The following is a 26,494-nucleotide window of genomic DNA, read 5'->3' as shown; positions in this document are numbered from 1 at the left end:
CATATCTGTGGTATTCAGGCGCCAAATGACATGTTGGAGCATGTTGGAGATAAAAAACAAAATGTGCCCAAAACGTGATATTATGACGTTATACGCCGTTCTGAGACATGTTTGAACTTTCTATCACTTTTGGTTCCGGTAATTCTGTCGAAAATATATATGTGATATTCAGGCGCCAAATGACATGTTGGAGCATGTTGAAGATAAAAAACAAAATGTGCCCAAAACGTGATATTATGGCGTTATACGCCGTTCTGAGCCATGTTTGAACTTTCTATCACTTTTGGTTCCGGTAATTCTGTCGACCATATATCTGATATTCAGATGCCAAATATCACATTGGAGCATGTTGGAGATAAAAAACAAAATGTGCCCAAAACGTGATATTGTGACGTTATACGCCGTTCTGAGCCATGGTTGAACTTTCTATCACTTTTGGTTCCGGTAATTCTGTCGACCATATATCTGATATTCAGATGCCAAATGTCACATTGGAGCATGTTGGAGATAAAATACAAAATGTGCTCAAAACTTGATATTATGACGTTATACACCGTTCTGAGCCATGTTTGAACTTTCTATCACTTTTGGTTCCGATAATTCTGTTGACCATATTTGTGATATTCAGGGGCCAAATGTCATCTTGGAGCATGTTGAAGATAAAAAACAAAATGTGCCTAAAACGTGATATTATGGCGTTATACACCGTTCTGAGCCATGTGTGAACTTTCTATCACTTTCGGTTCCGATAATTCTGTTGAGCATATTTGTGATATTCAGGCGCCAAATGACATGTTGGAGCATGTTAAAGATAAAACACAAAATGTGCCCAAAACGTGATATTATGGCGTTATACGCCGTCCTGAGCCATGTTTGAACTTTCTATCACTTTTGGTTCCGATAATTCTGTTGACCATATTTGTGATATTCAGGCGCCAAATGACATGTTGGAGCATGTTGGAGATAAAAAACAAAATGTGCCAAAAACGTGATATTATGACGTTATACGCCGTTCTGAGCCATGTTTGAACTTTCTATCACTTTTGGTTCCGGTAATTCTGTCGACCATATATCTGATATTCAGATGCCAAATGTCACATTGGAGCATGTTGGAGATAAAAAACAAAATGTGCCCAAAACGTGATATTATGACATTATACGCCGTTCTGAGCCATGTTTGAACTTTCTATCACTTTTGGTTCCGATAATTCTGTTGAGCATATTTGTGATATTCAGGGGCCAAATGTCATCTTGGGGCATGTTGCAGATAAAAAACAAAATGTGCCCAAAACGTGATATTATTATAAGGGGGCGTGATGGCTCAGCGTGTTAGCTCTCGGGTTAACACGCAGACGTCCCGGGTTCGAACCCCGGTGAATTCACGTTGAGTCGCCCCCCGTCCTTCGGAGGGGACGTTAAGCCGTCGGTCCCGGCAACCAGTCTAACATCTCTGGTTGTCGTTAGCACGCATGTGTGTGAGGCTCGACTTATAGGGACGAATGCGCGTGAGCGCCCTCTGACCCCTCGGGGTCGGGGCGGCGGTAACTCGTCATTGGAAACGAGTAAGCGGTATCGTCACCTAACGAGATCTTCTCTACCATCTCGAGCCTCCAAGGGAGTATGCACAAGGGGCCCGCTGGGGCCCAAGTGCGCGTAAATATTACGCACCCCTCTCTCTACATACACATACAACGTGATTGTTTAAAAGTTAATAGTTTCTGTTATTTTTGTTAATTATAATTTAATTAGTCGGCCGTTCCGTATTTTTAAGTTTTGTTATTCAGTTGTTTTTTTATAAGAGTTCGTTCACGTGCAAGAGACCACGCGTCAATTTTCTGTGCTTAAAGTGTTATTTCGAATAGATGTTCGTTAAAAGTGTTTCGACTTTTATTTTCTGTTTGAACAACCACTAAAAGATTCTACAAGAACTGTAAGACGTTTATATTTCATTTTCTTTATTTGACAGTTTTTCACCCGAACTTTAATTGACATTTATAAGTGTTTCAAATTTTCCCGTTTGCATTTCTAATATTTTCTTAACATTTTTTGGTCCTTCGAGCCGGATCTATAACCGGAAGTGCGGAGAGAAAGAACGTTTTGTGTGTTTTTCGATTTTTCGTTTTCGTGTTTATTTGTGTTACGTTACCATGGCAACCGCTAGTGAAATTGACTTAAACCCGATTTTTGAACGGCAAAATGACATTCACGGGTTAATTTCTCGCACAATAGACAATATTAAGAAACTCGCGATCGCGAAACGTACTCGCGGAAACATTCAAAGTCGTCTTGAGCGACTTGAAGCGAATTGGAGTGAATTCAACGAGTCGCATAAATACTTGTCAAAATATCGGCATTTATTCACAGAAACAATATATTTCACAGATGATTTATTTTCGGTTTGTGAGGAGGCGTATATGGAGGCCAAGGGCGAAATTCTCGATCTGATGGAATCATTTCTAATTCCTCAGCCTTCTCAAGCCCCCGCTGGAAGCGTAACGGAGATGGTTCGTCCATCGGCGCCTTCGCGACGTTTGCCGCAAATCAAACTTCCCAATTTCGACGGAAAGTACGCTAATTGGGCTCAGTTTCGGGATTTGTTCGTCGCAATGGTTACTGATAATCGGGAATTATCAGACGTTGAACGATTGCAGTACCTGAAAATGACATTAATCGGTGAGCCAGCTCAATTGCTCAAAAACATCGCGATAACGAATGAAAATTTCGAAAGGGCGTGGCAGACGTTAGTTGAACGATACGAAAATCGCCGGTTACTTATCGAATCTCAATTAGCAATACTATTTTCCGCGCGCGCTATGAAGAACGAATCTTCGAGTGAATTAAAACGACTCGTCGGGGAAGTGAAAGAAGCAATCGGTGCGCTTGAAGTTTTGAAATGTCCCGTCCAACATTGGGATTATTTTCTAGTTTTTCTGATTATCAGAAAATTAGATATGGACGTGATGAAAGAATGGGAAAAGTCCATCGGTGACCATCGAGATCCCTCAACGTATGAAGAACTCGAGAACTTCTTAATCGGGCGTATTCATACATTGGAGGCAATCGAGAACTTGCAAGCAAACCGAAAGCCTAACCAAACTTCACATTCCACGAAGATCCCAGTTGTAAAAGTTCACAACGCATCTTCCGGAACGTCCAACTGTTTCATATGCACTTCGAATCATTATATCTCTTCATGTCCAACGTACCTTGCGAAGAGTCCGTCTGCAAGAATCGAATTCGTGAAAAGTAATAAACGATGCTTTAACTGTCTTGGACCTCACCTTGTAAAGGATTGTCGCGTTTCGAAGCGCTGCCGCGTATGCAACAAGAATCACCATAGCACGTTGCATGATGCCCCTTCAGATTCCCGTTCACGTTCTACAAGCACACAGCATGCGAACCCCGAAACAAACGTTCAGCAACTTTCATCTCGAACAAATAATAATCAAGCGCCACTTTCCTCAAATTCTCACGTTATAAATTCACACCACGTTCATACCCCCGTGATTCTGGCGACAGCGCTAGTGTTAACAGTTTCTAGTCGCGGTGAAACCATTCTAGTTCGAGCTCTCATCGACCAAGGATCAGAAGTATCCTTTATCTCCGAGTCCCTGGTGCAACAGTTGCAGATTTCGCGTCATTCAGCCAGTATCCCAATTTTTGGCATTGGGTCGCAGCACACCAGTGTCTCACGCGGTACTGTGAACATTAAACTAACATCAAAAGTGAACCCTTTCATTTCATACGAAGAAGAAGCTCTAATTCTCCCGAAACTTACCGCATATCTTCCTCAAAAAAGAACAGCGCATATTCCCTTCGAGTTAGCAGACCTTCCGCTAGCTGATCCTGATTTTACATCATCTAGAAATATTGATTTGATTCTTGGGGTTACTTTCTACTCAAAAATAATTCAAGATGGAATTCGAAGAAGCGAGGATGGATCACTCGTGGCTCAACAAACCTCCCTCGGGTGGATTCTTTCCGGTATCATGGCCGATCAACCGTCTTCAAACTCAAACCCGTTCGCGTTTCAATGTTCGATTGATCGGGAACTCCTTGAAATTATTCAACGTTTTTGGCAACAGGAAGACGATACGGTTTCGGTTCCCTGTATTTCGCCGGACGAAAAAGAGTGCGAAGATCACTTTGTGAGTAACTATTCGCGTGATTTAAACGGTCGTTTCGTGGTTCGTCTTCCTTTCCGTCGGTCTCCCACTGAATTGGGCGCTTCTTATCCGATTGCCATACAGACTTTCACAAGACTTGAACTGAGATTCGCGAAAAATTTGAATTTTAAACAGAAGTACAATCAATTTATGTGTGAATACCTTGAATTGGATCACATGCGTCAAGTATCGGCCCCGCTTCGTGAACTTCCTCAATTCTATTTGCCTCATCATGGAGTTATTCGGGAGAGCAGTTCGACTACAAAATTGCGCGTCGTGTTTAATGGGTCCCAGAAAACATCTTCGGGCATGTCGTTAAATGAATGTCTCCATACCGGGCCTAAACTTCAAACCGAGTTGGTCGACGTTCTTCTCCGGTGGAGACGCCATCCGGTGGTATTCGCGTGTGATCTAGAAAAAATGTACAGACAGATTAAAGTACATCCAGACGATTGGCGGTATCAACAAATCGTTTGGCGTGAAAACTGTACGGATCCTATTCAAACCTATCAGCTAAGTACCGTTACTTACGGGTTATCGTGCGCGCCATACTTAGCGATTCGGTGCCTTCGGCAGCTAGCGGACGAACACTTAAGCTCACAGCCTCTGGGAGCTTCTGTTATTCGACTGGACACCTATGTGGACGACATCCTCTCGGGCGCGAACGATCTAGACAAGGTTCAGGAGGTTATCTTTCAAGTGAACCTTATCCTGACGGCGGGCGGTTTTACTGCGCGAAAATGGACGTCGAATCATCCTGAAGTGCTTCGTTCTTTAGCTCCTGAATTCCTTTCAGGTTCAAGTACTGTTAAGTTAGACGAAACAAACTCGCCGCGTGCGTTGGGATTGCTCTGGAACAATTCAGAGGATAATTTTTTGTTCAGTTTCAAGTCATATACTGATAAACCATTCGAACTTACCAAACGCGTCATCTTATCCTTTATCGCGCGGTTGTTTGACCCGCTCGGCTGGCTAGCTCCTATCGTTGTTACAGCCAAAATCTTTATGCAAGAGCTGTGGACTCGAAATCTTGAGTGGGACGATTCTTTACCAAGCGATTTGGTGACGCGGTGGAGTTTTTTCCTTGATAATTTTAAAGAGGTTCCAACTATTCGGGTACCGAGGTGGCTTGGGTTGTCGGACTGTGCACAATCGGTCGAGGTTCATGGATTCGCTGACGCCTCGAACAGCGCTTATGGTGCGGTGGTTTACCTTCGGGTTGTTTCGGGCGATGAAGTGCGTGTTTCAATCCTTATCGCTAAAACAAAAGTGTCACCAATTAAGCGCGTTACGATACCGCGACTCGAGTTGTGCGCCGCGGTTATTCTTACGCGTTTGATCCGACGAGTTCGCGTGACTTTGGATCTTATTAATCATCCAGTGCACCTGTGGAGCGATTCGACCGTTGCTCTATTCTGGATCTGCAGCCATCCATCACGTTGGAAGGACTATGTTCGCAACAGGGTGACCGAGATCCAGGAATTGACCGAGGCGAAGTGGCATCATCTCCCAAGCGAGGATAATCCAGCGGATCTACTATCTCGTGGCGTTCCATTGAGGAGACTGCAGCAAGAGGATTTTTGGTGGTCCGGACCTTCCTGGCTCCGTTCATCATCATCACAGTGGCCTTTGTTCCGGGCAACGTTGAGTACTGAAGCTGACGTGGAGCAACGAGCTATTTCAACTTCAAACACAGCATCCATGGTGAAAAAAGGCTGGGACCTTAAAGAAAAATATTCGTCCTTGAGCAAACTTCTTCGTGTTACGGCTTGGTGTATCAGAGTTTTCGACAGAAATAAGCTTTATTCTGTTTCAGATATTCTGTCGCCGGAAGAAATTAATCGCTCTTTAATGTTTTGGGTTCGCGAATGTCAGCAATTATACTTCGGTCAAGAGATCCGACTTCTGCAGAGCGGAAAAGCAGTTCAGCGTTCAAGCCCACTATTCCGTTTAGTCCCATTCGTTGATGGATTGGGGTTTCTCCGTATCACTGGTCGCCTTCGATTTTCGACGTTGGATTGGGACGAGAAACACCCAATTATACTGCCAAGGGACTCCAGACTCACTACATTGATAATTGACAGCCATCATCGTAGAACATTGCATGGAGGAACACAACTTACCTCCACTTCCATTCGTCGACAGTTTTGGATCATTGGAGGCCGTGTTCCCGTTCGGGCTTTTATCCATCGATGCATGATATGCGCAAAACAGCGAGCTGTTACAAGCCAGCAGCTCATGGGTCAACTTCCTTCGGCCAGAGTTCGTCCTTCAAAACCATTCCAACATTCAGGCATAGATTATGCTGGGCCGTTTCAGCTTCGCAGTATGCGAGGGAGAGGAGCTAAAATGTACAAAGGATATTTAATCGTCTTTGTTTGTATGACTACCTCAGCTGTTCACCTGAAGATCACTTCTGACTACACGACAGCGGGATTCCTTGCAGCATTCAAACGTTTCTCCGGTCGTCGTGGAATCCCAAGCTGCATCTATAGCGATTGTGGAACAAATCTGGTGGGAGCTGATAAGGAACTTCGAGCAATGTTCTCAGCGGCCTCGTCGCAGTGGAGACATCTTGCACATCTGCTCAGTTGTGACGGGACCGAATGGAAATTTAATCCGCCAGCAGCGCCCCACTTCGGAGGAAAATGGGAGGCGAGCGTAAAATCAGTTAAAACTCACTTTAAGAAGGTCGTCGGAGCAACAACACTTACTTATGAAGAATTTTCGACGGTCCTCGTTCAAATTGAGGCCGTATTGAACTCACGACCTCTTTGTTCAATCTCCGATGACCCTAATTCTTACGAAATTTTAACGCCCGCCCATTTCCTCATCGGCAGTTCCCTCACTGTAGTTCCTGAGCCTTCCTTGCTCGACGTTAACATTTCACGTCTTTCACGATGGCAACATTTGCGACGAATGATAGACGACTTCTGGCTAAAATGGGAGAGATTTTATCTCCAGTTTATTCAAAATTCCAATAAATGGTATCAGCAACGTAACTTACCTCAAGTAGGAAGGTTGGTTCTTATAAAGGACGAACGTTTCCCTCCGTCCAAGTGGGCACTTGGTCGAATTACGCATCTCCACCCCGGACCGGACGGATTTGCGCGAGTGGCAACGGTGAAGACACCAACAACGACTTTAACGCGACCCGTCACTAAACTTTGTGTCTTACCGAGTGCCGATAATTGAATGTTAATTTCGTTTTCATTAATTGTTTCGGATTTTTTTAACGTTGTCCGTCGTTCTTTTATTTTGTTGTGTTTGATTATGTTTCAATATTAGGTTATGCTTTCTTTTCACATGTTTTATTGTTATTTCGGTTGCCGTCCGTTCGGCAAGGCGGGCGGTAATGTTTAAAAGTTAATAGTTTCTGTTATTTTTGTTAATTATAATTTAATTAGTCGGCCGTTCCGTATTTTTTAAGTTTTGTTATTCAGTTGTTTTTTTATAAGAGTTCGTTCACGTGCAAGAGACCACGCGTCAATTTTCTGTGCTTAAAGTGTTATTTCGAATAGATGTTCGTTAAAAGTGTTTCGACTTTTATTTTCTGTTTGAACAACCACTAAAAGATTCTACAAGAACTGTAAGACGTTTATATTTCATTTTCTTTATTTGACAGTTTTTCACCCGAACTTTAATTGACATTTATAAGTGTTTCAAATTTTCCCGTTTGCATTTCTAATAGTGATATTATGACGTTATACGCCGTTCTGAGACATGTTTGAACTTTCCATCACTTTTGGTTCCGGTATTTCTGTTGACCATATTTGTGATATTCAGGCGCCAAATGACATGTTGGAGCATGTTGGAGATAAAAAACAAAATGTGCCCAAAACGTGATATTATGACGTTATACGCCGTTCTGAGACATGTTTGAACTTTCTATCACTTTCGGTTCCGATAATTCTGTTGACCAAATTTGTGATAGTCAGGCGCCAAATGACATGTTGGATCATGTTGAAGAAAAAAAACAAAATGTGCCCAAAACGTGATATTATGACGTTATACGCCGTTCTGAGCCATGTTTGAACTTTCCATTACTTTTGGTTCCGATAATTCTGTTGACCATATATGTGATATTCAGGCGCCAAATGACATGTTGGAGCATGTTAAAGATAAAACACAAAATGTGCCCAAAACGTGATATTATGGCGTTATACGCCGTCCTGAGCCATGTTTGAACTTTCCATCACTTTTGGTTCCGATAATTCTGTTGACCATATTTGTGATATTCAGGCGCCAAATGTCATCTTGGAGCATGTTGAAGATAAAAAACAAAATGTGCCCAAAACGTGATATTATGACGTTATACGCCGTTCTGAGCCATGTTTGAACTTTCTATCACTTTTGGTTCCGATAATTCTGTTGAGCATATTTGTGATATTCAGGGGCCAAATGTCATCTTGGAGCATGTTGAAGATAAAAAACAAAATGTGCCTAAAACGTGATATTATGGCGTTATACACCGTTCTGAGCCATGGGTGAACTTTCTATCACTTTCGGTTCCGATAATTCTGTTGAGCATATTTGTGATATTCAGGGGCCAAATGTCATCTTGAAGCATGTTGGAGATAAAAAACAAAATGTGCCCAAAACGTGATACTATGACGTTATACGCCGTTCTGAGCCATGTTTGAACTTTCTATCACTTTTGGTTCCGGTAATTCTGTCGACCATATATCTGATATTCAGATGCCAAATGTCACATTGGAGCATGTTGGAGATAAAAAACAAAATGTGCCCAAAACGTGATATTATGACGTTATACGCCGTTCTGAGCCATGTTTGAACTTTCTATCACTTTTGCTTCCGATAATTCTGTTGAGCATATTTGTGATATTCAGGGGCCAAATGTCATCTTGGAGCATGTTGAAGATAAAAAACAAAATGTGCCTAAAACGTGATATTATGGCGTTATACACCGTTCTGAGCCATGTGTGAACTTTCTATCACTTTCGGTTCCGATAATTCTGTTGAGCATATTTGTGATATTCAGGGGCCAAATGTCATCTTGGAGCATGTTGGAGATAAAAAACAAAATGTGCCCAAAACGTGATATTATGACGTTATACGCCGTTCTGAGCCATGTTTGAACTTTCTATCACTTTTGGTTCCGGTAATTCTGTCGACCATATATGTGATATTCAGATGCTAAATATCACATTGGAGCATGTTGGAGATAAAAAACAAAATGTGCCCAAAACGTGATATTATGACGTTATACGCCGTTCTGAGACATGTTTGAACTTTCCATCACTTTTGGTTCCGGTAATTCTGTTGACCATATTTTTGATATTCAGGCGCCAAATGACATGTTGGAGCATGTTGGAGATAAAAAACAAAATGTGCCCAAAACGTGATGTTATGGCGTTATACGCCGTTCTGAGCCATGTTTGAACTTTCTATCACTTTCGGTTCCGATAATTCTGTTGACCAAATTTGTGATAGTCAGGCGCCAAATGACATGTTGGATCATGTTGAAGAAAAAAAACAAAATGTGCCCAAAACGTGATATTATGACGTTATACGCCGTTCTGAGCCATGTTTGAACTTTCCATCACTTTTGGTTCCGATAATTCTGTTGACCATATCTGTGGTATTCAGGCGCCAAATGACATGTTGGAGCATGTTGGAGATAAAAAACAAAATGTGCCCAAAACGTGATATTATGACGTTATACGCCGTTCTGAGACATGTTTGAACTTTCTATCACTTTTGGTTCCGGTAATTCTGTCGACCATATATGTGATATTCAGGCGCCAAATGACATGTTGGAGCATGTTGAAGATAAAAAACAAAATGTGCCCAAAACGTGATATTATGACGTTACACGCCGTTCTGAGCCATGTTTGAACTTTCCATCACTTTTGGTTCCGATAATTCTGTTGACCATATCTGTGGTATTCAGGGGCCAAATGTCATCTTGGAGCATGTTGGAGATAAAAAACAAAATGTGCCCAAAACGTGATATTATGACGTTATACGCCGTTCTGAGCCATGTTTGAACTTTCTATCACTTTTGGTTCCGGTAATTCTGTCGACCATATATGTGATATTCAGATGCTAAATATCACATTGGAGCATGTTGGAGATAAAAAACAAAATGTGCCCAAAACGTGATATTATGACGTTATACGCCGTTCTGAGCCATGTTTGAACTTTCCATCACTTTTGGTTCCGATAATTCTGTTGACCATATCTGTGGTATTCAGGCGCCAAATGACATGTTGGAGCATGTTGGAGATAAAAAACAAAATGTGCCCAAAACGTGATATTATGACGTTATACGCTGTTCTGAGACATGTTTGAACTTTCTATCACTTGTGGTTCCGGTAATTCTGTCGACCATATATGTGATATTCAGGCGCCAAATGACATGTTGGAGCATGTTAAAGATAAAACACAAAATGTGCCCAAAACGTGATATTATGGCGTTATACGCCGTCCTGAGCCATGTTTGAACTTTCCATCACTTTTGGTTCCGATAATTCTGTTGACCATATTTGTGATATTCAGGCGCCAAATGTCATCTTGGAGCACGTTGGAGATAAAAAACAAAATGCCCCCAAAACGTGATATTATGACGTTATACGCCGTTCTGAGCCATGTTTGAACTTTCTATCATTTTTGGTTCCGATAATTCTGTTGAGCATATTTGTGATATTCAGGGGCCAAATGTCATCTTGGAGCATGTTGAAGATAAAAAACAAAATGAGCCTAAAACGTGATATTATGGCGTTATACACCGTTCTGAGCCATGTGTGAACTTTCTATCACTTTCGGTTCCGATAATTCTGTTGAGCATATTTGTGATATTCAGGGGCCAAATGTCATCTTGGAGCATGTTGGAGATAAAAAACAAAATGTGCCCAAAACGTGATATTATGACGTTATACGCCGTTCTGAGCCATGTTTGAACTTTCTATCACTTTTGGTTCCGGTAATTCTGTCGACCATATATGTGATATTAAGATGCTAAATATCACATTGGAGCATGTTGGAGATAAAAAACAAAATGTGCTCAAAACGTGATATTATGACGTTATACGCCGTTCTGAGCCATGTTTGAACTTTCTATCACTTTTGGTTCCGGTAATTCTGTCGACCATATATGTGATATTCAGATGCTAAATATCACATTGGACCATGTTGGAGATAAAAAACAAAATGTGCCCAAAACGTGATATTATGACGTTATACGCCGTTCTGAGACATGTTTGAACTTTCCATCACTTTTGGTTCCGGTAATTCTGTTGACCATATTTTTGATATTCAGGCGCCAAATGACATGTTGGAGCATGTTGGAGATAAAAAACAAAATGTGCCCAAAACGTGATGTTATGGCGTTATACGCCGTTCTGAGCCATGTTTGAACTTTCTATCACTTTCGGTTCCGATAATTCTGTTGACCAAATTTGTGATAGTCAGGCGCCAAATGACATGTTGGATCATGTTGAAGAAAAAAAACAAAATGTGCCCAAAACGTGATATTATGACGTTATACGCCGTTCTGAGCCATGTTTGAACTTTCCATCACTTTTGGTTCCGATAATTCTGTTGACCATATCTGTGGTATTCAGGCGCCAAATGACATGTTGGAGCATGTTGGAGATAAAAAACAAAATGTGCCCAAAACGTGATATTATGACGTTATACGCCGTTCTGAGCCATGTTTGAACTTTCCATCACTTTTGGTTCCGATAATTCTGTTGACCATATCTGTGGTATTCAGGCGCCAAATGACATGTTGGAGCATGTTGGAGATAAAAAACAGAATGTGCCCAAAACGTGATATTATGACGTTATACGCCGTTCTGAGACATGTTTGAACTTTCTATCACTTTTGGTTCCGGTAATTCTGTCGACCATATATGTGATATTCAGGCGCCAAATGACATGTTGGAGCATGTTGAAGATAAAAAACAAAATGTGCCCAAAACGTGATATTATGGCGTTATACGCCGTTCTGAGCCATGTTTGAACTTTCCATCACTTTTGGTTCCGATAATTCTGTTGACCATATTTGTGATATTCAGGCGCCAAATGACATGTTGGAGCATGTTGGAGATAAAAAAGAAAATGTGCCCAAAACGTGATATTATGACGTTATACGCTGTTCTGAGACATGTTTGAACTTTCTATCACTTGTGGTTCCGGTAATTCTGTCGACCATATATGTGATATTCAGGCGCCAAATGACATGTTGGAGCATGTTGAAGATAAAACACAAAATGTGCCCAAAACGTGATATTATGGCGTTATACGCCGTCCTGAGCCATGTTTGAACTTTCTACCACTTTCGGTTCCGATAATTCTGTTGACCAAATTTGTGATATTCAGGCGCCAAATGTCACATTGGAGCATGTTGGAGATAGAAAAAAAAATGTGCCCAAAACGTGATATTATGGCGTTATACACCGTTCTGAGCCATGTGTGAACTTTCTATCACTTTCGGTTCCGATAATTCTGTTGAGCATATTTGTGATATTCAGGGGCCAAATGTCATCTTGGAGCATGTTGGAGATAAAAAACAAAATGTGCCCAAAACGTGATATTATGACGTTATACGCCGTTCTGAGCCATGTTTGAACTTTCTATCACTTTTGGTTCCGGTAATTCTGTCGACCATATATCTGATATTCAGATGCCAAATATCACATTGGAGCATGTTGGAGATAAAAAACAAAATGTGCCCAAAACGTGATATTATGACGTTATACGCCGTTCTGAGCCATGTTTGAACTTTCTATCACTTTTGGTTCCGGTAATTTTGTCGACCACATATGTGATATTCAGATGCCAAATATCACATTGGAGCATGTTGGAGATAAAAAACAAAATGTGCCCAAAACGTGATATTATGACGTTATACGCCGTTCTGAGCCATGTGTGAACTTTCTATCACTTTTGGTTCCGATAATTCTGTTGAGCATATTTGTAATATTCAGGGGCCAAATGTCATCCTGGAGCATGTTGGAGATAAAAAACAAAATGTGCCCAAAACGTGATATTATGACGTTATACGCCGTTCTGAGCCATGTTTGAACTTTCTATCACTTTTGGTTCCGGTAATTCTATCCACCATATTTGTGATATTCAGGCGCCAAATGTCACATTGGAGCATGTTGGAGATAAAAAACAAAATGCGCCCAAAACGTGATATTATGACGTTATACGCCGTTCTGAGCCATGTTTGAACTTTCTATCACTTTTGGTTCCGGTAATTCTATCCACCATATTTGTGATATTCAGGCGCCAAATGTCACCTTGAAGCATGTTGGAGATAAAAAACAAAATGCGTCTAAAACGTGCTATTATGACGTTATACGCCGTTCTGAGCCATGTTTGAACTTTCTATCACTTTTGGTATCGGTAATTCTGTCGACCATATATGTGATATTAAGATGCCAAATGTCACATTGGAGCATGTTGGAGATAAAAAACAAAATGTGCCCAAAATGTGATATTATGACGTTATACGCCGTTCTGAGCCATGTTTGAACTTTCTACCACTTTCGGTTCCGATAATTCTGTTGACCAAATTTGTGATATTCAGGCGCCAAATGTCACATTGGAGCATGTTGGAGATAAAAAACAAAATGTGCCCAAAACGTGATATTATGACGTTATACGCCGTTCTGAGCCATGTTTGAACTTTCTACCACTTTTGGTTCCGGTAATTTTGTCGACCACATATGTGATATTCAGATGCCAAATATCACATTGGAGCATGTTGGAGATAAAAAACAAAATGTGCCCAAAACGTGATATTATGACGTTATACGCCGTTCTGAGCCATGTTTGAACTTTCTATCACTTTTGGTTCCGATAATTCTGTCGAGCATATTTGTGATATTCAGGGGCCAAATGTCATCTTGGAGCATGTTGGAGATAAAAAACAAAATGCCCCCAAAACGTGATATTATGACGTTATACGCCGTTCTGAGCCATGTTTGAACTTTCTATCACTTTTGGTTCCGATAATTCTGTTGAGCATATTTGTGATATTCAGGGGCCAAATGTCATCTTGGAGCATGTTGGAGATAAAAAACAAAATGCCCCCAAAAAGTGATATTATGACGTTATACGCCGTTCTGAGCCATTTGTGAACTTTCTATCACTTTCGGTTCCGATAATTCTGTTGAGCATATTTGTGATATTCAGGGGCCAAATGTCATCTTGAAGCATGTTGGAGATAAAAAACAAAATGGGCCCAAAACGTGATATTATGACGTTATACGCCGTTCTGAGCCATGTTTGAACTTTCTATCACTTTTGGTTCCGGTAATTCTATCCACCATATTTGTGATATTCAGGCGCCAAATGTCACATTGGAGCATGTTGGAGATAAAAAACAAAATGCGCCCAAAACGTGATATTATGACGTTATACGCTGTTCTGAGCCATGTTTGAACTTTCTATCACTTTTGGTTCCGGTAATTCTATCCACCATATTTGTGATATTCAGGCGCCAAATGTCACCTTGAAGCATGTTGGAGATAAAAAACAAAATGCGTCTAAAACGTGATATTATGACGTTATACGCCGTTCTGAGCCATGTTTGAACTTTCTATCACTTTTGGTATCGGTAATTCTGTCGACCACATATGTGATATTCAGATGCCAAATATCAAATTGGAGCATGTTGGAGATAAAAAACAAAATGTGCCCAAAACGTGATATTATGACGTTATACGCCGTTCTGAGCCATGTTTGAACTTTCCATCACTTTTGGTTCCGATAATTCTGTTGACCATATCTGTGATATTCAGGCGCCAAATGACATGTTGGAGCATGTTGGAGATAAAAAACAAAACGTGCCAAAAACGTGATATTATGACGTTATACGCCGTTCTGAGCCATGTTTGAACTTTCTATCACTTTTGGTTCCGATAATTCTGTTGACCATATTTGTGATATTCAGGCGCCAAATGACATGTTGGAGCATGTTGGAGATAAAAAACAAAATGTGCCCAAAACGTGATGTTATGACGTTATACGCCGTTCTGAGCCATGTTTGAACTTTCTACCACTTTCGGTTCCGATAATTCTGTTGACCAAATTTGTGATATTCAGGCGCCAAATGTCACATTGGAGCATGTTGGAGATAAGAAACAAAATGTGCCCAAAACGTGATATTATGACGTTATACGCCGTTCTGAGCCATGTTTGAACTTTCTATCACTTTTGGTTCCGATAATTCCGTTGAGCATATTTGTGATATTCAGGCGCCAAATGACATGTTGGAGCATGTTGGAGATAAAAAACAAAATGTGCCCAAAACGTGATATTATGACGTTATACGCCGTTCTGAGCCATGTTTGAACTTTCTATCACTTTTGGTTCCGGTAATTCTGTCGACCATATATCTGATATTCAGATGCCAAATATCACATTGGAGCATGTTGGAGATAAAAAACAAAATGTGCCCAAAACGTGATATTATGACGTTATACGCCGTTCTGAGCCATGTTTGAACTTTCTATCACTTTTGGTTCCGGTAATTTTGTCGACCACATATCTGATATTCAGATGCCAAATATCACATTGGAGCATGTTGGAGATAAAAAACAAAATGTGCCCAAAACGTGATATTATGACAGTAGTATAAAAACGAGAGTTCCCGACCGGAAGTTAATCCCCCTAATCCCCCTGTGACGTCTGCGCATGCGCGCGCAGGAAGTGACGTCACAGCGTTGGAAATTTGAAATGCTTGTAGCGCCATCTGGTGGTGTGTAGTGAAACTAAAAAACATGTCATGTTGGTTGCCTACGTCGTGAGACGTCACCTAGCGGTGGGTGGTGGAACTAACGCTATGTTGACCATCTGGTGGTGTGTAGTGAAACTAAAACATGTCATGTTGGTTGTCTACGTCGTGAGGTGTCACCTAGCGGTGGGTGGTGGATGTTGGTTACCTACTTCACGGGACGTCACCTCGCGGAAGTAACGCCAAACGATAGTTAAGCGGGGGTCTGATGGGCGATAGATGGCGCGCATAAATTTAAAAAAATTTATGTGACGTTATAGAATTCAGATGCAATTAATATAAAAAGGTTTCGGTGGTGTAACTTAACGAAATATACATAATACTTACTTGTTATAGGAATTGAACTGATAGCTGCAAGGAGAAATCTAGAAACTTTAAAGCCAATAAACCACCGTACCACCGAAACCTTTCCAGTTTAATGCTTAGCAGTTGAACAGAACAAAAAAGAAATAAAAACTTAAAAATTTTATTAATATTTGTTTTACAGATTTAATTACTAAAAAAATTCATGTAACGTTATAGAATTCAGATACAATTATTATAAAAAATTTTATTAGCAGTTGAACAGAACAAAAAAGAAATAAAAAACAAAAAAGAAAAAAATTTTATTAATATTATAATTTTAATAATTAATACTATGATTACCCCAAGCTAATGTGTCAATCCCGTCATTACAAATACATCGCTTGGTATCATTTGGTGAAAGAACCAATTTATTTTGTAACATAGTAAAAATTATGTGATGAAAACTCCTAAAAGATAATTGCTTTCTAAACAAAACGGCTTTAGAATTTAAACATTCAATATAATTTTCAAAAGTAATTTTACGTTTCACGATAGCCTTTTTTACACCTTTGGATTTTTTAGTAACCCGTCCATCAGCGACTCTGTTAGCATACACCTTCGATCTTAAACCCACAAATTCTTCCATAATTTCACCACAATTCTCATCCTTCATGAGACCTAAAACCGCTTTATTTTGTAACGGGACGTCAAACTGATTATCAGGACTGTAGTTAGACGTGTCAAATTTATTTAAATTTAATTTTACATCTGTATAAACATCATTGGAATTAATTAGAACGGTGAAGCTATCCGTATCCATGTAACATAACCGAATACCTTCACCATACTTTGGTTTTAAAAAACCATAAAAAAAGTTGTACATTAATAATTTCGACAACTCTAAAACCGTAAAACCAACATATAAAGGTTTATCGTAAACGATATGAAGACGTTCCATTTGAATAGCCGAAAATGTTTCCGTGAAAGTTTTAATATTCTTAAAATTTAATTTAGCGATTAAGCTACGCGCTCCTAATTTTGGTCTACCCGTTTTCATACATATATCTTCCCAACTGGTCACTAATCTTACATCAACTCTCTTATCAACATTTTCCATAGTTTTACCGAAAACCGCGTTATTCATTAATTTAAAAAAGTCTTTTTCAAACGCATTTTTAGCTGATTGACGTAGTTCAGTATTTTTATCGATGTAAGACTTCAACCACGCAGACTGTTTAAACGATAAAACTCTATTAATTTTGTAAACTTTAAGACCGTGAGCAACGGCTTGTTTTAAATTTCTATAGTGTACGACATAATTTTTCTTATTAAATAAATTTGGAATTAATCTTTTATCACTTTCACATTTACCGTTAGGTGGTAGTAGGTTTTCAGCTAGGAACGGGAGATCATTATGTAGATCGTGTAAAATTTCGGGGTATTCAATATCAACGTCTAAAATATACCCAAAATCGGCAATATCAGGTATATTATTAAAATCTGAATTTTCTATTTCGTGTTCAGACATCCATTTAAAATCGGAAACGGGTATAAATTGAGACATCGCCCACCCATACAAATTGTTAGCGTCCCAATACATTAAAAATTTTGAGGGTGAATTAGCATCATAAGTTTCCATATACTTATTGTTTGCTTTAGCATGTCGCAGGGAGCATTGTGAAATACCCCCACGGATGCCTTTTTTAACGAAATGAACTTGATCTATATCCGTTAACAATTCCAATTTAATTTTCGTGAATTTTAACATAGCATCCCAAGAAAGTCCCGGTGCCGTATAATAATGAGCCGGATCCAAACCATACGTTTTAGAACATACACGTCTAAATTTCTCGAAAACATCAGCTAATAAAAGAACATCAGTCTTTAAGTACAAGTCGGAATATTCTTTTAAGTTTTGACAATTAAATTCTTTCCATACACGTTGAGCGTGTAAATATTGCTCATCACTTATATCTTCTAAAGTTAATTTGTTGTAAAACATACTTTTAGGTGGTAGTGAGGTATCATTAAGTTTATCAAAAGAGGTTATATAATTGTATGGAAATATTCCCTTTTTTGTTAGCAATTTAAAATGTTCAATGTGTGGAAAGAATTTACGTATATTGATAAAGTCACATTTTTCTAGGTTACCAGCTAAAGAATCTAATGAAGATGCCATAAATCTAAATGAATCCACAAATCTTAATTTTAAAAAAATATTTTCAACATATCTGTCTTCATCAATTACTTTATCGACCAACACTCTTTTACTAAAACTAATGTAGTTTTCTTTATTGTTCGGTAATACATCAAGTCCATCTTCATCCACATCAGCCATTTCTTTAATAAATAAATGACAATCGTAACCACTAAAATTGTGTAAAAATATTGGAATAATGTTTTGAAGTTTGAAATTTAGATTACAGTTTGAATGGGCGGGGCCGCGGTATTTACCGCTTATGTGACAATGATCGTGAACCTTAACCTGATGGGATGTGAAAGGATTTTGACAAATAAAACAATTTTCAGCCGAATCGAAATTCTGTTGCTCATCGATCGTTAGAGGTAGCATTGGTTTTACGGTTTTGAAGTATTTGTCGTAAATAAATTTGACATCATCGAGTAATTTTGAAATAAAAACTTTAGATGCATCGAGTCCCGCATACGTTTCGAATTTATTGAAACTGCTATCAACGGTGGAAACGATGTAATAAGCGAAACTGTAGGGCTGATGCATCTCAACTTTTTCGGTAAAAGATTTGGATGAATTGGGCTCGCAAAAGTTGATGGGTTGTAGAATCGATTCAAAGTCAGCATAAATCACGAACGGAGCCATCTGTGTGAATTTATAATTATTAAATTCTAAAATATTTTCGGGGGTATATAAACCGAAAAAATTAGGATTTGATTTTAAATTTTTTGTGGGAATAATTGTTTTGATATGATTGCAATCATGATTTTGATGCGCAATCAATTTTTCGTTTGATGAAAATCGCGTTAAACATCCATCGCAAAGGTGTATAGAGCCGTTACGGTTCGTGCACTGACTTGATATAAGCCTGGATAGGTTCTTAATTAATACAAAATGACCCTTACCGTTTTCGTATAGATGAAGCAAATTTATATGAATCTCGCGTCTTTGTTTTGTAAAATAAATTGGTCCTTCCACCGCATACTTATCTAAATTTTGAACTAATTCATACACATTAATACTTATATTATTTAATTTTTCTATTTTAATAATATCCTTTAAAATAATGGGAAATGTTATTCCTTGTAAATGAAGTGCTTGACTATAATGAGGGTAGCTCGAAGTCCGGTCTTGATGAAGGTTCGCGGGATGAAGAGCCGCCGTCAAACACCATGCAAGACATGCATCATCTTCATAGTTTTTAATATTGATGCATGCCTTTTTATTAGCGATTTCTTGAGGTAAACGGATATATGATGACCCTGGTATAGGTTGAAATTTGTTAATGTTAAGGAGTAGGTGAGATATTGAGTAGAAAGCCCACCCCGACCCACGCTCCTGAAACTCCTCGCTTTGGGTTAAAATATCATGAGTCATCTCATCATATACCTCATTCAACGCAGTAGATGGAGTAATTATTTTAAATTTGGTGTTAAAATTTTTTTCTGACGCAATAATTTCTTCATTACCATCTTCATCAAACCCTGACTTAATAAAAATAGCTAATAACTCAATCTGAGCTTTAATTGAACCATATTCACCGAGATGCTGTTCAATCAGTCTGTTGACTGTTTCACAACATTTCAATAAAAATGATGGTATATCATCATCAGATTGAGCTCCACTAATTTTATAGCAAACTACCCTATTTTTATAGCAAGACATTATTTTTTCAATATTATTGTCAATAACTTCAACATGCTTCGCTCGAAGATGGGTTTCAAGCGAGGTGAGTGATGGTAAAAATTCATCACAAACCTTACATATCGTACCTTTGTTATTCTTCTTCTTCTTGTTAATTGAAAGTGGTGGTGATGTTGAATTTCGATAGCGTTTGGTAGTAGTGGATAATGATGATGATGATGCAGGAACTTGCATCTCACTAGTTGATGACGGTGGTGCTTGACGTTTAGACTGAATTGGAAATCCATGAACCGATCGATGATGTATGTTTAATTTATCACGTCTTGAAAAATATTTCCCACATATTGAACAATCAAATAGGGTTTTATTATGTATTGTTCTTGTATGACGGTCGAGATTATGTTTTAATGAAAAAGATGACTGACAGCGTTTGCAAATAAACATTTTGTGTGTTGATGCGTTGAAGAACTACTGCAAACTATAAGATAACAACGATACATCATCCATCTTAAAAGGTGTGGATTTGCGTTACATAGTAACTCGCAAACGAGCGTTGTGATTTGTTTGAAGTTATTACCAACGTGAATTGAAGGTCATGAATTTACATCTTGTCGTCAATACGGTTGAAATTTACCACGGTTATTTACGTCACATAACTCGCAAACGAACACTATGATTTAATGAATTCGTTTAGATTTATTATTAAAGTGAATTGAAAGTCATGAATTTACGTTTTAAATATTTATTATCAAAGCAAAGTCACCACAAAGTTGCTTACGTAAGTAACTTTTAAATAAATTTATATTCGTCGCACCTTGATTTATTGACAGTGTATGCAAATGAAAATAGAAATTTATAATGCAATAAAATAAAGTTCATATAATATATATAGACGCAAAAATTAAAGTTTCGAATAGAAAATCGTCTCGAAATGTTTACTCGGAGCAGATTAGTACGGGCATACGGAAACTCGATCCGAGTAACGTTTGTGAATGATGAGGCAATAGTACCTCTCACACCCGCATTTGGTGAGTATACTTTTATTGTTTTAAAAATGTTTTTATTATTTTATTGTTTAAAAAATGTTTTTATTATAATTTATTACCAGCGCTGCCGGTAGCAGCAGAGGTGACGATGACACCAAACGGTGAGCAATATTTCTTTCTCGTTCTACTATTATTATACCCTATTTTTTCATTTTTTGATGTTATAGAAATAATTTATATAGTAGATTCGCCGCCGCCGATAGCATCGAACGGTAAACAATATATTTTCATCTTACTATAATTATCTCTTATTTTTTATTGATATAGAAATCGTGTACATGATTAGTGATAGTGAAGAGGAGGAGGAGGAGGAGGCATCGAACGGTAAACAATATATTTTCATCTTACTATAATTATCTCTAATTTTTTATTTTTTATTGATATAGAAATCGTGTACATGATTAGTGATAGTGAAGAGGAGGAGGAGGAGGAGGAGATGGAGGAGGTTGATGAGGAGGAGGAGGAGGAGATGGAGGAGGTTGATGAGGAGGAGGAGGAGGAGGAGGAGGAGATGGAGGAGGTTGATGAGGATGAGGGGAATGGAAGCGAAAGCACGGTATACTACCCTCAAGGGATAAGATTGGAGAAATGTCCTGATTATCATCTATATCTTCGCAATTTTTATAGCTACATTAATAATAAAATAAAATAAAATAAAATAAAATAAAATATATAGCGGAAATAAATTTTTTTTATTTTCTTAAATTTAAAGTATATATTAATAATCTAAAGTTGCTTACGTAAGTTGCGTTATTTTTGTTAAAAAAAATGTAAAGTATTTGAAATTAAAATAAATTTATTTAAATAAGATTTTTAACATAATATTTATTTAATATACTTAATCTATATGAAATTAAACAATCTAAATATAAAATATAATGAACTTCCGACATAACAATTACAATAGGTATCAAAGAGGTTCTCAAATTTCCATCAACATCGAAGTCTTCACATCTAATACATAGTACGTTCTCACTCACGCGGGTAATATTTAAAATTCCTTCCGCTAAAGGTATTGTGTAACTTGAAATCACCTCCTTGTCGAAGTAAAATTGTTTGAATATATAAATTAAACGTTCCCAATCTTCATGGTGAAGACAAATTTTGTTTAACTCGTCATTACACGATTTAAAAATTAACTCTACACATGGTATAAAACCTCTAACAACACTAATACCAACTTTAATGTTAAATTCACCTACAGAAAATACACTTTCATCAATAAGTTTAATTTCTTTCTTTAGATCCTCTTTGAATTGTATCCACAGTTTGTCAATTAATTCCCAAAAATCTAAACTTACACCGTCGACACTCATGTTTCAGAGGATGTTATATACTAGTTAAAATGAAATTTACACATAAACATGTACCCTATATCTAATATTAAATAAGAATGGGGGATTTTACAACTTTACCCAGGTACAGATATTTTAGATGATGAACTTATTTTTGATAATAGAAATTTTAGTTGATCTATTATAGATGTATAGGGACAAGATATACCTAATATTGATAGACTTTTATCTACGGTATCCACAGTCTCTCTTAAATATTCATTATATCGAACTATTTTATTACCAACAAAAAAATTCAATAAACCATCTGAAGATTTACAAACACCATCAAAATGACTCGGTATCCCTGGAAACTCATCAGCAACTGACGTTATAAGTTGTCGTGTTTTAACATATTGATAATCCACTTGAACAGCATAGACACCATCGAAGAATATAAAAGGTGATCCGTAATTACTTGTCACAACTCCTGTAATATTAGTATGATTGTTAAATCCCAAACCAGTTGCTTCAAAATCCCATTTGTAACGTATCGACATACTCCTAAGTTCAATTATATAAATCGAATGATTTATAATAACTATAAGGTTATCATTAGAACCAAAAGAAACCTTATAATTATAATTCGTAGCTTCTAAAACACCTCTCAAAGGTTTTAACCAATCAATTATGTTTATAGGTGTAGAACGAACTGGCATTTTAGATTTTAAATCAATTGACCAAACCCATTGTTTATAATGTATATAAATTATTTTTTTATATATTAAGAATCCTGAAAGCTTGTCATCAATATCACAGATGTGAGATAAGGTGAAGGGAGCTATAGTTTCATGGGATGTAGTTTCAATTCTAGACGTAGATTTTAAAGTTGTGGTTTCAATTTTGGGTGTAGGTTTTGACGTAGTAGTAGTAGTAGTAGATACTTTATGTGTGTAAGTTGAATTCCCATAAAGTTTCTGTATCGCATGAATGTCATTCTGACTTAATGTAAAATTTTCAATATGAAGGAATCCATAACTGGGAAACATGATAGAATCAAACTCATTATTATGATCTAATCCTAATGCGTGTCCTATTTCATGTACCAGAACTAGGAATAGATTAGTTTTGCCTGACAATGTGGTAGTAGTTAAATCCCAATCTTCGTCTTTATCTAAATGAATTTCAACTGTGTTTTTGTTAATGTCAGGATAATCGGCATGCCCAAGAATTCCTCCCATACCATCGAAGCAACCTAAACATGATGCTTTATCATTTCTAATAAGTTCATGTTTCCCCGATTTAAAAGCGATCAAAATGTTAGCGTCTGATAATACTCTCCTAAAATGTAAATTTACGTGTTTAGACCAAACATTAAACGCTTTTTGCACAATCGCGGTAAGACCGTTTGGATGATGGTCACCGTATATACCCCATTTAATATTTAATGAACTCCATTTTCGGTTTTGAGTATCTGATTTCAGAAAGTTGAAAGAATCCTCATTACCACATCTAGGCTTACCAAGTAAATCTACGGTTCTAAAGTCTATTTTACCGGTCACTGGAAGATTAAATGATTTTTGAAACCGAGATATACCTTCATTGAATAAGCTTTGTTGGTCCGCATTTAAATCACTTTGACTCGCATTAGTTTCTCGTTCGATATACCCATATTTATCGAGAAGCATATAAATTTCTTCATCACGTTCACTTATCGTTCCCAATGTATCTGTCCACATACAAGTCCAGAGAAAGATAGTTATTGCTTTCATGATTCATGAATTTACGTCTACACTGTATGATAGTTTACAACTAAATGATTAAATGTGAATTAGGTGTTGATTATTATAAAACGACAACCAACTTTATAAAAATTTATTTATTTACAACTTAAATAACTTAATTTTGTTTACATAAAAATTTTTTTAAAATTAAAACATTGTTCTGTGAACATACTGCTGGCGAGCCGATATGAAACCAACACTGATTGAAGGTTGAATTTAATTTAGTCTCATCTTCTTCCTTAAATTCTAATGCAATATCCGTTATTATTGATTTATTATGGTTATGTGTTTCCAAAAACTGCTTCTTTTGATTCCCCTTAACAAAAATTTGATCGTAGGAAGAAATTAAGTGATCAATTACATTTAAGCCTTCAGATTGATTTATCCACCCATCGTTATATAACCACCTGTGATGGCTGCGTTCCAAATATCTTACTGTCTTCCGATCTTGAACACTTAATCGTTGGAATGGTATACTAGGCTTAAGGTGTAAATGTATAGTGTAGTCGGTGGTGGTGATATCCAGAAGAGTAAATTCCTTAACTTCGAATTTAGAGTTGACGTAAAACCCTTGAACGTCTACAACTGCACTTCTGAACATCATATTGAAAACTAATATGTATATGAACTCATGTTGGAATTTATAAATACCTCCCCACTCAAACTCGTGTTGGAATTTAATTTATAATTATAGATACCTCACCACTCAAAGGTTTGTATGTGTACATGAATTCTTGAAGTAGTATACAGTATGCTTTTGTATCAGGTGGAAAATCTTTACTGCTTTGTATTTCGATACGCACCTCACATGATGCGGATGGAGCGGCTTCTTCATCGTTATTCTTAGTGGTATCCACCACGAATAAAGGTCTCTTTTTAAAGCTTGCGAAATCCATAATCGGTTGTTTTCGAGATGTTTCCCAAATATACGGTTGAAATTCAGTAAACATTTTATATAGTTCAACATAATTTTCTTTTGCAAACTCCAAATTCATCGACTCAAATGGATAGCAGTATGAGTTTAGATATACTTTAAGGTCTATAATGTTCAAGTGATCGAAAAGTGTACAATCAGAAGTCGGTTGATCCTTTCGATTGGTTTGGAATGCGACTATAACATATTGAGGTCTACCTCTGTTAGTTGTTGACGTGACCGACCAAATCTCCTTATTTCCCTTTCTCATTGAAGGTAGTTCATAAAAAGACCATTTTCGAAACGGTACGGGAATGTTTGAATTTTTATTTAAACTATCTAATAGCTTCATCTTTATTGATGGGCTGGGGTACACATGTTTCGCTAACAATGTAACCGTTTTTACGGTAAACTCTGCGATGCTAGGATCAGCTTTAGATATTGATTTATAACAATTGGAGTCAGTACGACTTCTAACAAATCTAAATTTAAAGCGACCTCTCATAACGTGATTATAGTCTCTAAATAATCCGAAAATATGACTTAAAGGGATTTGAAACATGAAATCTTTGTTTACACTCACTGTAGGCAAATTTCCTTCGGGTGGCCATTTTAAACCAGCTATTTCTAAAGATTTACATTCCACTTCGTTTTGCTGAAGTAGAGTTCGAATGAGGGATGTTAAACCCGGTTCACGTACTCGCTCGATTTCAGTACCATTATGCTCAAATGCGATATACTCAAATAGAAATGTTGGTAAGTTGTGTGTTAGTTGGATGGTATCAGTTGGATCGTTTAATTTTTCTTTATAATCCCCCTCAATACGTATATAACTTTCGAAGAATGAAAATAGAACATCTTCTTGGTTTAGTTCAATGGTGAATATATCGTTGTTTTGAAAAGAATTTGTGGATGGATGATAACTATGCACCTCTTCTCGAGCGATAGAATTATCCACGATGGGTTCGCGGTATATATTTAACTTTTGTGTGGACATGATAACCTAATTGCTTGAGGAAACGTCTGTTGTCCGCTCGCAATGAAGTCTTTCTGTTAACTGATCTATACGTTCTCTTTCCAGCTGAGTTATAATGTTTTCTTTTTATAGATGATGATTGAGGATCGGCTTTTAATCGGAACAACAGTCCCATTATGAAGTTCGTTTTAGTTCTAATCTAATAACTATTTCTTCTCCACGAAAGTTAACCAATTTACCACGCTGATCGAGTAATTTGAGTGTAATGTTTGTTATCGGACGATCGGTGTCGACTGGTAAATAAATGGGGTTCCTTGGTTCTATATTTATACTGAAACCTGGATCTACGGTTGGAGCGAATTCATATAAGGTGTGCGATAATTTATTATTGTAATACGAGCCAGAAATTATATTACATTCTACTCGAACGGATGTTACACGT

The 26,494-nt window shown here is 37.7% G+C and overlaps 4 protein-coding genes across 4 annotated transcripts; 1 reads left to right on the top strand and 3 right to left on the bottom strand.

The window, feature by feature from the left end:
- Positions 1-2,147: 2,147 nt before the first annotated feature.
- Positions 2,148-7,361, top strand: LOC139432101 (uncharacterized). Its single transcript, XM_071200443.1, has one exon. The coding sequence runs from the start codon at positions 2,148-2,150 to the stop codon at positions 7,359-7,361; it is 5,214 nt and encodes a 1,737-aa protein (XP_071056544.1).
- A 9,200-nt stretch (positions 7,362-16,561) lies between these two features.
- On the bottom strand, positions 16,562-20,293 carry LOC139432100 (uncharacterized). Its single transcript, XM_071200442.1, has one exon. The coding sequence runs from the start codon at positions 20,291-20,293 to the stop codon at positions 16,562-16,564; it is 3,732 nt and encodes a 1,243-aa protein (XP_071056543.1).
- A 2,223-nt stretch (positions 20,294-22,516) lies between these two features.
- LOC111419088 (stromelysin-1-like) lies at positions 22,517-24,151 on the bottom strand. Its single transcript, XM_071200441.1, has one exon. The coding sequence runs from the start codon at positions 24,149-24,151 to the stop codon at positions 22,517-22,519; it is 1,635 nt and encodes a 544-aa protein (XP_071056542.1).
- Positions 24,152-24,840: 689 nt separating this feature from the next.
- LOC139432099 (uncharacterized) lies at positions 24,841-26,073 on the bottom strand. The gene has a single exon (XM_071200440.1). The coding sequence runs from the start codon at positions 26,071-26,073 to the stop codon at positions 24,841-24,843; it is 1,233 nt and encodes a 410-aa protein (XP_071056541.1).
- Between the last annotated feature and the right edge of the window lie 421 nt (positions 26,074-26,494).

This window comes from Onthophagus taurus, chromosome 11 (genome assembly GCF_036711975.1).
Source record: "Onthophagus taurus isolate NC chromosome 11, IU_Otau_3.0, whole genome shotgun sequence".
NCBI lineage: Eukaryota > Metazoa > Arthropoda > Insecta > Coleoptera > Scarabaeidae > Onthophagus > Onthophagus taurus.
Note: the sequence above shows the minus strand (reverse complement) of the source record. Positions and strands in the feature narration are given on the sequence as shown.